This window comes from Echeneis naucrates, chromosome 3 (genome assembly GCF_900963305.1).
Source record: "Echeneis naucrates chromosome 3, fEcheNa1.1, whole genome shotgun sequence".
In the NCBI taxonomy this organism is placed as follows: domain Eukaryota; kingdom Metazoa; phylum Chordata; class Actinopteri; order Carangiformes; family Echeneidae; genus Echeneis; species Echeneis naucrates.
Window position 1 is genome coordinate 11,187,836 of NC_042513.1, and position 12,478 is coordinate 11,200,313.

Consider the following 12,478-nt stretch of genomic DNA (forward strand, 5'->3'; position numbering starts at 1 on the left):
GTTATCGTATATTCACTGGTACATATGCCAACAGGGAGAGGTAATGACTAATTCGTCATATTTAATTTTTTTGAAAGGTAAACGAATATGGAAAGAAATGTTAACAGAAAAATCAATACTTGTTGTTGTTTACACATAGTAACTGGTGAATACATGGTAAAACAATTTTTTTAGGGGTCTGATTCAGCGAGTGAAGACTTAAATTTTTTTTTTATTTAATATTATTCAAAAGAAAAATTAACAGTGAACGCAACTTCACTGATCAAAAACAATTGTCAAGTTATTGATTTATTTTTTGTTGACCTACTTTATCGATCGCTGATTCCGGTCAGTTAAACCTCTGCATTCCACAGATGTATCCATGGCAACAGCTTTAAGTGTTACTCATCCCCAAGATGGCGGACCAGGAGGCAACCACGGTGGTGAGTGCAAAGCCACAGCTAGTTTTCGTTTGCTTATGTAAATACGCCTTCAAACGTACTTCTGGAAGAAGACATACCGAGTTAATATTTCACCACATCTCAGTCCAGCCTTCGCAGAAAAATCGTTATTTGGCCGTTTGCTAGCTGCCTGCCTAACCGACTCTTAAGTCGGAGCTAAGTTGATTAGCCAGTGCTATCGGTAACTTGCTCTCTGTTTATAATCCCACTCCTCCAAGGGCAAAGCAAAACCTGAGAGCTAGCAGCTAAAGCCACAATAAGCAGGGTGTAGCAGCGGTCAGGAGGTATCCCTGCAGTGCCAAAAAGCAGTTAGGGACGCGTTACACTGTTTATTTACAGTGGGCTCTGGCTTTACACGCGTAACAGCTGTGTTATTCAGAGAACAGCTAATGTTAGAAAGCCATGAAATGTGGACAATACCAAATAAAACCTAAGGGACTGCACTGGAGTGAGTAATATGTGGGGAAATCATTTAAAGCAAGCGCTGGTTTTGGGCATGTATGCATACCAGCACTTACTGTAGCTGTTTCACAGAACTGGTAAGGTAATGAAATAATGATTTATTTATTTATTTATTTATTTATTTATTTATTTATTTATTTTTTGCGTTTCCTTAATGGGAGAGTTGAATCATTATGTCATATGTCAACGAAGAAGTCAGCTTCAGAAACCCAAGCTTCAAGAGGTTTTGCTCTACTGCGTTTGAGAGCACGTGTCAAATAAATAGGAAATTCTATGAAAGACTGCCAGCTCACAACACACCAGTGAATGGTTTGTACCTCTTACTGATTGAACCCTTTAAATAAAGTATAAATACATAGTAACAGGCAAAGCATCCACACACATCTCTGTTTGTTCAGAAAAATTTACTCTATAACCAAAGCTTGCCTCAGTAAATCCACATTTCTAAAAATTTGGTTGTGCAGATAAGTTTTCTCTCATTACACATTTATCTTCACTTCCAGCTGTTATTGGTGCAGCAGCAATCTTGACTGATAAGAGTAAGAATATTTAAAGGCATTTTCTGCCTTTAATAGCATACTTCTGTATCGTGTAAATAGTTTCTACTCTGTTTCATGTATTTCAGCTACCAGTTTCCACTGAAGCCAAGAAACGCCGGGCACCTAAAGGTACAGCAAGAATTGACACTTGCAAGTCATAGTACACAATGGTTTTCAAGTAACACAATTCCTTTCATGACAACCTCTATTTTGTCATCAATTTCTGACAATTTGTCTGTTACTGTTAAGGAACTACTAGAGTGAGTTTCAAACAAAGTGTCCTGCAGAGGTCACCCTTACACTTCTCTACTGTCCCTAAAAGGAGGACACTGTACAGTATGCTGCTGAGACATATTCAAGACATGATCTCTGTGTGGAAAAGGTTTATTATCATTAAAGACATTGTGTCAGTATGCTTGCAGTCTAATATCCCATTTTTCAGTTAGTTCTGTTGATCTTAGATATTGAAGAGTTTGGCATTAATTACTTTGTAATCAACCTAACCACAACTGAGACTGCATGTACAATTGGTGTAACTAGGCACGTGCTACCAAATGTGTTGTGTTTTATTTCCATGCACCAAGCCTTCAGAAAAAATATATACCATGTAATGCAGTGTAAAAAGTTCAAAACTTCAATACTGAGATATGAAGCTGAAAAACGTGTCACATGCATGTAAGGGCATAGATTTCAAAGAAACTTTCAGTAACCTTCATAGTTTGCAATGTATTTACACTTCAAAAGCAAGTTAAAAAATAGGAGGCAGGAGTGTGTGCATTGTAGATTCTTCTGAGGGAAATTAATTTCATCTTACAAATTCAATTTAAATGTAAAACCAATTAGATATAAAACAGGTACTCAAACCATAAATTGTCTGATATGAATGGGGTATGGTTTTTGTCAGATTTGGAAATATAATGATGATTGGATGATTGCCTGGTTACTGAAAAATCTAACAATTTGAAATGACCAAAAAGCCATGAACCACGTTACTGTCTAAATACTGTCTTCATACTAAAGATATATTTCTTATATGTAATGTCAGTTATATGTTACATACACAAAACTACAATTAAAACATTTGAACACATTACAAAATAATGTTTTGTACAATGTAGTTCTTAGCAGTTAATACCCAGGAGATGTTGCAGGCATACTCAACAGACAGTCGGAGCAATAATAAAATGTTTTAGCAAAAATAAATAAATAATGACTTATGGTCGTTTTACCTGTCTCCAATAGTCATTTTTATAGAAGCTTGGGTCAACTTTCTGACACCAGCGCAGTGATCTGCCTTATTCACTCTCCTTCATGATAGTGACATTGTCACTTTGGTCAGATTTCTGGGAAGCATAAATGTTAGCGGCGGAATATGAGACTAGATAATTTTACAGAGAGTGTTTGAAGTTTCTTGCAGTAAAATTTAAAAAAAAAAAAAAAAAAAAGAATCATATTTTTCATTACATTCTGCCCATGTGTCTTTTGATCTCAGCATGGCTCTTCTCCACTCCAGTCCCCTTTTAACAGATGGTTAAAGCTCATGGAAGGCAAATCTGTCTTAGCATTAGCTAGATCAAATATAACAATGAGAAAATTCCTCCATCTTTGGGAAGAAGTTTTTTTACAGTACTATATTTAGGAGAACTCAAGCTGCGCTCTTCTTCTTTGCTCCTTTTCTTCCTTTCTTTCATACGGTAGTTGCAGAAATACATGTCACACATGTATCCCATCTCTCTTCTCCAAATCTGCTCTGCTTTGTGTATGTGGACACTGGAGCACCACAGGGCCACAGCTGAAACCTAGAGACAAGAATATTATTGCTGTCTCAGCAGGAAGAAAGCGGATTAGGTCGCTACAAATAGGGCTGTTCTGTATTTTGACGAGGCAAACGTGTGGAGTCCGTGCAGTCTTGCATTCAGTCATGGAAAAAGGATTTCTGTGAAGTAGCTGGAAGAGGCACCAGTTCTAGTAGCAAATCAACAGAGTACTGCTTGAAGCACTGACAGATAAAAACAGAAGAGAGCTTTAGTGTAATTCACACTGTATTTTTACAGAGCTAGTTCATTAATGATATCCTCCCCATGTCAGAGGCAGACTCAAAGTCTGGCACTTCATTTCGTATTGCACTGAATCCTATTTTTAGCCCTAGGGGAAGGTAGTAGGTGCAAGATAACAGGATTACCAGAATGAAACTCACTAGAATTGGAATTACGTTTGCTTCCTTGTGAAATTAAATGTTGTACTCCACTGTGAAGAAGAATTGGGGCATTGTGGTTTGGATCTTGATGTTATCTAACTTCTTTTAAAGCTAGTTTTGCATTGTGACTTGCATTCCTGCAGCATTCCTCATTCAGTCTGCCTCTACACTTCTCTGTTCTGTCACAAGCACCTGACTTGAGAGAGACATTGTTGCCCTGGCAACGGGAAGGATATCTCAGGCTGCCGAGGCTTTACAAGAGAGACAGAAAAAAAAGCATTGTTTGTAACAAAAAAAACTTGCTTACAGGGTGACATTTACAGCATGGCAGGTGAATTGATTATTGTTTAGCCTTGGGTTTTTAGTTGAAGTGTTAACATCTATGTTAACTGTCAGATCAAAGACTTGCTAGTGATTGCAGAGGGAGGGCTCTTTCAGGATTATTTATTCAGCTGTCAAATTAAAAAGAAAGACTGTATAAATTAAAAATGGTTCAAATTGGCATAACTCGTAACAGTCTGAGCTGTCTGCTTGTAAGCCAAAGCTTGCTAACGAGATGAGATTTACAATGTGTCTGGTGAATTGACTTAAATTTAGCCTGTGAATTTAAGTTTAAGTGTTACACCAGTGTTAACTGTCAGATCAGAGACTTACTAATGACTGGAAAAGGAGGGCACTTTCATAATTAATCATCCACTTATGAACTGAATAAGACATCATCTGAACAGTAAAGGGTAATGAGCTTAAAAGTTTCCTAAACTTCTGAAATCATGGGCTTCTCATCTTAGTATCGTCTTACACCCAGCTCCAGAGCTTCCCATTGTGGAGAGGAGAAACTGGTTAATCCACCAGCACTACATCCGCAAAGACTATGATACCTGTAAGGTAAAGCACCTTCATCATTCCTCCCTAGGATTTAGTCTGTCATTGACCTGTTTTTGTACTCAGTGTGGGTCTGACTTACCTTTTCAACATAATGAGGATAATCGGTGCCTGGCATGTACCAGGTTCACTTGAATTTGTACTAAAAACTGTGCTTTATTGTGACCTATTTCACTGCATTGACCTGTGTATTCCAACATAAATCCTGGAGTTAAGGAAGGAAGCCTCTGAATAGACCCCTTTGATTATAAGGTTTTGTACTGGAATCCTCCCCCTCACTTTGTCTTAGCGCTGTCTCTATTCATATATGTTGAAATTGTCTTTTTTCCTGTATCTGTGTAGGCGATCATCAAAGAACTGCTGCAGGAGACTAATGGAATGTGTGAATATGCCATATATGTTCAAGGTGAGCCATAACTTTCAAACTAGCCCTTCCCTCTCATACATCAAGCATGCATAATGTTATTTAACAGCTACTTGAAATGAAGCTTGTGTGCTGGCTAATGCCCAAGCCCCTTAATATATCATTTATATCCCCCAAAACTGGTTTTGGACCCCATACTGAGCTTTGATTTTTGAGTTTTTTTTTTTTTTTTTTTAACTCCCTCATTTAGATTAACATCCTCTCTTTTTGATTATTAATTTCCTCCTGCAGCACTAATCTTGCGTCTTGAGGGCAAGATCCAGCAGTCCCTGGAGCTGTTTCAGAGCTGTGCCATCCTTAATCCCAGCAGTGCTGACAATCTCAAGCAAGTGGCCAGATCCTTGTGAGTCTACTGCTTTCAAGTACTGTGGTGCATCAAGTTGTCTCCATTAGCTAACAAGACAGACTTAAAAGAAAAATATACAGTGATAACAGAAAAACTGCTGGCCAATTATACCAAGAAATATTTTGAACAGCAAGGAAAAAATGTATCCTCCCCCAGTGACAGTTATCCACTATTAGGGGATTTAATTATCAGCTATTCAGCATGCAGTGATTAAAATGGGTTAATATCTCATATGGATTATTGTTGTTTATTTTTGCTGTAGATTTCTCCTGGGAAAGCACAAAGCAGCCATCGAATTCTACCATGAAGCTGCAAGGCTCAATGAGAAAGACTGGGTAAAAGAAAAATGTCTGCTTTTTTAAGGTTAATCAGAGAAAGGGTTTTGTTGGTCTGGCATCTCTCACTCAAAAGAAAAAGCACAACGTTCTCTGTATACACCTTCACCACATTCAGAGGGAAATATCTAAACACAGCCGCTTTTACACTAATGCAACAGTTTATTAATAAGAAATTCATGGTCGCACTTCCAAACTGATCCAGGCCAGTTTCTCTTGAAAGCCGAAAAAATTTTATTACACTACCCGGGCAGGGCCATTAATCACTCACACTAACATGTTTTGGAAATTTAAACTTTCCCTTCTAATACTGCTGTCAGTAATACTGCAGAATTTGTATTCCACAGAGCTGTGTCTTAAATAACTTTTAGATTTAGAAATTAAGTTGAGCTCAGCCTTGTTCTGTTAAGCATGCAGCAACAACCTGTGTAAAATATGGCATTTTCTCACCCCAGGAGATCAGTCATAATCTGGGTGTGTGCTATTTCTTCATCAAAGACTTCAAAAATGTGAGTATACAGATTTTACCAGCACTTAACAGTACTTATTGTTCACATGAAACAGTAATCTTGTAATTTTTCTGTCCCTGTTAGGCTGAAGAGCATTTAAACATAGCTCTTCAGATAAGTAGGCATGACAAGACCTTCATGATGCTTGGGAAAATTCATTTGCTGGTTGGAGAAACTGACAAGGCCATCGAGGTTTATAGGAGAGCAGTGGAGTAAGTGAAGTTTAAGTATGGGCAATGTCAAAAAAACACTAAAAAGACAATGAAAGAATCTGTGAGATTAATATTAATAAAGTATTTCGTGTGTGTGTGAATATTGACTGCCATTATGGGTTTAATGCATTCTTTATTTGGTATGCATGTTGGTGGGAATTGTTGGCGATCTTGATTTTATAGTGATCATTGAAATGTGCTTTTGCGATCACAAAATAACAAAGTCAATGAATGATCATAGCAGGTCTAAGTTAAGCAAAATGAAATATGCTGGCCCAGAGAACCCAAAATGTAATGTCCTCATATGAGGATGCAGGGTCTTAGGCTAGATATATTTTTGCTAATATTCTAGACAGCCATAGACATTAATCCTTTGGAATTATTATATTTAGGGTTCATTAATTATTTACCACAGCAATATTTTTAATTAAACCAAAATGTTAAGGGGAATATTTTATTCATAACTCAGAATTACACATCCCCAGAGTGGCAGTTTTCTTAGTGATGACACACTGTTTCGGAGCGTTGTTGCTCCCTCTTGATTTATCTGACAATTTTCAATCTTTTGAGCTCTTTGCAGCATGTCAATCTCACACCATTCTCCAGTTTTGCTATTTTAATCTGGGGTCTTTTTCAGATCAGAATAAATTCTTTTCATTTCCACTTCTACTCACATGTTGAATATTTAAACACTAGGTCATGGTGTAAATAAGGAAATGACATCAGTGTCTATAATGGAGCTCATTATGGTTACCTCCTGTTGGGGGTAAATGAATTAATCAAGTGCCCCAATACTAGTGTCGCTTTTAATGAGACGCACCACTGTGAGTCTTATTTTAATGCTGAGCTGCCTCTCCTCTAACATTTTTTCTTTGAGCCACATTCTCCCCCAGCACACACACACCCCCCCATAGTTGATAATTAATAGTTGCCTATTATGCCAAATCAAACTAATCAGCAGATTCCTTGAATATCAACTATGTTTGCTCAAGGCTAAGAATAGGCATTTCAAGTAACTACAGTCATAGATTAAATAGCATTTTTCATTTGAATTGTCTGGTTCTCAACTCAGATACTCCCCAGAGAATACCGAACTCTTGACTACACTTGGCCTGCTGTTTTTACAGGTAAGTAGAAGTAAAATTATGTTTTAGTGAAAAGGTGTGCCAACAAGCACAACAGATTAAAAGGAATATAATTTCGTCTGTATATTTTTTTGTTAGCTTGGGAAATACCAGAAAGCATTTGAGCACCTTGGAAATGCTCTTACTTTTGACCCCAACAATTATAAGGTATGTGGGCTCTTAAACAGTTTGCTACAAAACTACCTGAGGACAGAGAATAAGACTTTTTTATAAAAATGTAAGGCCAGTCACTGTCAGGTGGTGCAGTCTGTCTTTCATCTTTCTTTTATATCTCTTTAATTATTGTTTTTGTTCCTAGGCCATCCTGGCTGCAGGCAGCATGATGCAGACCCATGGTGACTTTGATGTGGCCATGAACAAGTACAGAGTTGCCGCATGTGCTGTGCCAGAGAGCCCCCCCCTATGGAACAACATCGGCATGTGCTTCTTTGGAAAAAAGAAATATGTAGCTGTGAGTTATGTTTCTGTTTTCTTAATGGATGACTTGATGAATCCAGTACTAAGAAATAAATCTATGCACTATACCACAAAATGTGAGCATTAACAGCAATCCTCCTCTTAATGGTATGCATTAACCAGGTGTAAGGAATTAAATCGTAAAAATGTTTAATAAATAAAATTAACTGTGTCTAAACATCTGTCAATATGGCACAGTTACATAGCAGGGATTTAATAATTTGTTTATGTTCCTCTTGAATATTAAAATAGCAGGCAATAACCATAAAGCACATACACATAATATGGTAATGTGATGAAAGGACCCTCATGTGGACTACACAGTATCTAATATATTAGTAGCAAATGGGCAATTGTTCACATCAACTAGCTGATCAGTTATTCAAAGGTGACTGCATACATTAATGAAGAAATAAAACCAACTGATGAATTTGAGACTCAGACAGGTGAGATATTCATAAATGTATATCTTATATGTTCCCCTGCTGTAAATCCACCGATCTGCAGAATCTGTTGTTTCTTATATTGTTCTTCATATACAGCATATTTGAGATACTATTGTCCTTTTTCCAACAGGCCATCAGCTGCCTGAAGCGGGCCCACTACCTTTCTCCTTTTGACTGGAAAGTGTTGTACAACCTTGGTCTGGTACACTTGACAATGCAGCAGTTCGCTTCAGCCTTCCACTTCCTGAGTGCAGCCATCAACCTGAACCCACGAATGGGGGAACTCTTTATGTTGCTTGCAGGTACTCAGTCAGGGAGGCAAAAAAAATAAATCACGATTTAATTCTACCTTTAAAGAGGCAGTCTTTGAAAATAGTTTCAGCTGTTGGAAATGTGTAATTTATTGTTATTCATTCATTTTAGTCTTTACAAAAGGTTTTTAACATATGGGACAGGTAGACTGCTTTTACATCAAACTGAATTGAAATTATGGTGGGGATAGCAATCAACACCTGTCACATTTGACAATACTTCAGTAACAATTTACATCTCTCATTTATATTTAATAGTGGCTCTCACCAACTTGGAGGATGTTGAAAATGCCACCAGAGCATATGAGCAAGCAGTCACTCTGGATGAGTGAGTCAGTCTTACATTCTACCATATCTGTTTAATAGAACTGAATTTGAACCTTAAATAAGAATGTAAGTATTTTTTGGTCTGCTTTGTTGATTGATTCCACAGGTCAAACCCTCTGGTTAACCTGAACTTTGCAATATTCCTCTATAATCATGGTGACAAGAAAAGAGCTTTGGATCAGTACCAGGAGATGGAAAGGAAAGTGTATCAGCTTCAAGACAGCAGTAGCAACTTTGAGTTTGATCCCGAGGTATTGCACTTCCTATTGTTGTCAATGACTTAGAGTCAGTTGTTATTACCGGTTGTCAAGCCTCGCCCTTTGGTCGCCAACAGCTAATGGACATGGCACAGAAGATGGGCACTGCCCTGCAGGTAGCAGAGAGTCTGGCGTGGACTAAACCAGGCAAGGACTCCAAATCAAAGTCAAACTCAACAGCAGCTAGTAAAACCCCTGGTACTCCTCTCGGTACTAACCAAGCTCTCGGTCAGGCCATGTCTTCTGCTGCAAGTTACAGCAAGAACATTCCAACAGGTACGAACAGCAGATATAGTTTATATTAACAGAAGCTTCTATTGTTTTCTTTTTTGTTTAAAAATTAAGTTGGAATGTGTGTGTAAAATCAGACGCTAGGCAAATGTCTCTCTGAAGTTTATTCCAAGTCCCAACTCAAAATGAGGATGACCAAAAAATATCTATCTGAAAAGCTGAGTATTACACTGGCAGTGCAGATGATGACAAATTTCACAGACACCACCATTTTCCATTAAACCAAAGCACAATCGTCCATTTAAAATGGAAACTTAAAAATATCTCTGGCTGTCTGCACTCTCCTTTCTCACTGCTGTACCAGAGTTAATATATTGACTAAGGCCAAATGGAATATGTGGGGGGAAAAAAGCTAACCTTCAGTCAGATTATATTCTTGGCAACAAAAGTAAATCAGTAGTGTGGAAAAATCACACAGAGGTATGATATTGAATTCAAGGCTACTGTTGATTGATTGCAGTGGATTGATGTTGAGCAGTCTAAGGCAAGTGGACAGGAATGCTGTTCTTCAAAGGAGCCTGCTGGCAGTGTTTTCTCCCACATTAGAATATGTAACACCAGAACCAGACAAACATGTTCAGTGACCAGGGTTTAACATATAGTACTATACAGTATACAGCTCAGACCATGCTCTGCTTTCTAACATTTAACCTATGGTCAATGAGGCCAAATACCATCTGATCTGTTTTACAGCTAAGGAGTAAACCATCAAGTCACTTGTACACATATTGACTATCTCTAGCAGGCTAAGTTTTTGGTGTCATACTCATCTGAGTACTGAGCCTCGTATTGATTAACTAGTTTTCAAACCTCTGTATTTTGATGGTTCTAATGATTCTTCCCAGTCAAACATTGTACATGGAAAGCACCTTAACATTGAGACTTGGTTGAGAAGAGATTGCTTCACAAACTACTTAAAGTGATGAATTTGAACAATTTAGTTCAATATAAATGTTTCATCTGTGAGGTTTCTGGATTTCTGTTACTGGAACATTTGACGTGGCAGATCAGGCCAGGTCACACAATAAATAATGTGTTCATGAATTCATGGTATAAAAGCACTGTACAGTACAGTCACATTACACAACAGAATTTCTCTTCACTCAGCCTTTAAATATTTCTCAAGTTACTGCTTCAGACGGTAGTAAGTCAACACAGAGTGTCACTCTTTCTCCTGGCCTCTGTAAAGGTCTGTTTGTGCATACTTCATTGTTTAAAGTTGAATAAGGGTGAATTGTGCTAGGTCACCATGGATAACTTAAGATTACATGTAAACAGGAATAGTGTGCTTGAATTCGTCCATCATAGAGAATATTGGCACCTGAAAAGCTTTTCTGTACAACCTTGTTTGGTTTAAAAAAAATAATGGCATCAACTAACTTGTATTATTTTCAGGAGTTTCCAAAAGCCACTCCATGCACATCGAGCCAGAACCTGACGTGGATAAAGCCCCCAGTCTGCCCACTGATCCTCCAGGTTCCCCAGAACCTGTGGAGTCGGACATTGCCAAAACAAGAGCGTCCAAAAAGAAAACTAAGGTGGAGGAATGAGTGTATGTGGTGTCTTTCTTGACATCTTCATATATCATTAGACCAGCAAAGTGAAGGTTCTTAAATAGCCGCCAAATTATTTGTGGTTTTCTAGCTCATTGTAGTTAGACATGAAACCTTCTGTTAAAGGCTTCTGGCTTAGATGAATGGTGCACAGACATTTCATGTTTTAACAAAATAATGTCATGTACTGAAAAGGGCAGGGTCATTGTGCACCTGTTACACCATTTAATACAGTCATTTTGAATGTCAGTTCATTGCTTCTCGCTTTTTAAACCAAATATTATTTTAATAATAATCAAGTCTTTGTGGTAAGTCTGTATAACTGGCAGGTTTGGTGCGCAGGTCAAAATCTATTCAGTTGCAGTAAAGAATATCTGTATTCATGAAAAAGGCTATTTGTGCGGTTAAAAGCGCTCATTATTGGATGATGATGATAACAAGGCTAGGTGATGCATTTCCCTTGTATTGATATTTTTGGGGACGGTATTGCTTCTTTGCAGGTTTTCCCTGCAGCTTAGCACACGTGAAGGAAATGCTGCGACAATCACTGCTCAGACCTGAGGACAGGCAGGGATGTTTTTGAATGGTTACTGAATAACTTTGTGTGATAGTGCTCTTTTTGAGGGTTGAGTGTGAACAATACACGCTTTTGTATTTCAATAAATGCAATGTTTATAGGGAGTAATGTATTTAATATAAAGAACAGAGTTTAAATAAATTAGCTGTCTTGTGTCTTTTATCAAGTGTGTGGGGTGTTTGTGTTTGCTTGTTTGTTTTTTTATGTTAAGGTCGTTCAGTTCAGCAGACACCACCAAAAGGGGACAGTATTGTGTAAGTCTGCTCATTATCTAAGACATTATCCATGCCCTGATCAAGAACAATAACTTCCCATGCTGTGTGCTAATGCTCAAACTGTCCACATAATTCTTATTAGACGAAGACTTTACATTCACAAAACTAATAGTTTCATAAATGAGAAATATTTATGAATAGTTTTGTGTGTGTGTGTGTGTGTGTGTGGAATGAGCAATAGCTTTTAGCTACTCATCAAGCAAAGCATTTTCTCAGCCATGGTGAACACCCTCTAATGGTTGTGGAGGAAATATCATGAATAAGAGATGAACTGTCCTGTTGTTTGTTGCGGCCTATTTATGGAAAATATCTACACTGACAGACACAAACAAACTGGAATTATTTATCTACGTGGATCACGATATAGACATGGCGTTTTGTACATATTGACTAAAACTATGCATCAAATATGTCCCCTGACAAAATCTACATCCACAGATATGTTTACGTCTCTGTATTAAATATTTAATCACTGCTGTTTGATTGGTCAGTTT

The 12,478-nt window shown here is 37.7% G+C and overlaps 1 protein-coding gene across 1 annotated transcript; it reads left to right on the plus strand.

Annotated features, from left to right (window-relative positions):
• The first annotated feature begins 361 nt into the window (after positions 1–361).
• bbs4 (Bardet-Biedl syndrome 4) lies at positions 362–11,844 on the plus strand. Its single transcript, XM_029497783.1, is given in 17 exon segments — positions 362–388; positions 390–422; positions 1,528–1,570; positions 4,444–4,523; positions 4,863–4,926; positions 5,176–5,287; positions 5,553–5,625; positions 6,081–6,134; positions 6,219–6,346; positions 7,419–7,473; positions 7,570–7,638; positions 7,790–7,942; positions 8,524–8,695; positions 8,963–9,032; positions 9,138–9,282; positions 9,366–9,564; positions 10,975–11,844. Coding segments are annotated over 17 exon segments (1,632 nt in total). The 3' UTR covers positions 11,130–11,844.
• The last annotated feature ends 634 nt before the right edge of the window (positions 11,845–12,478 follow it).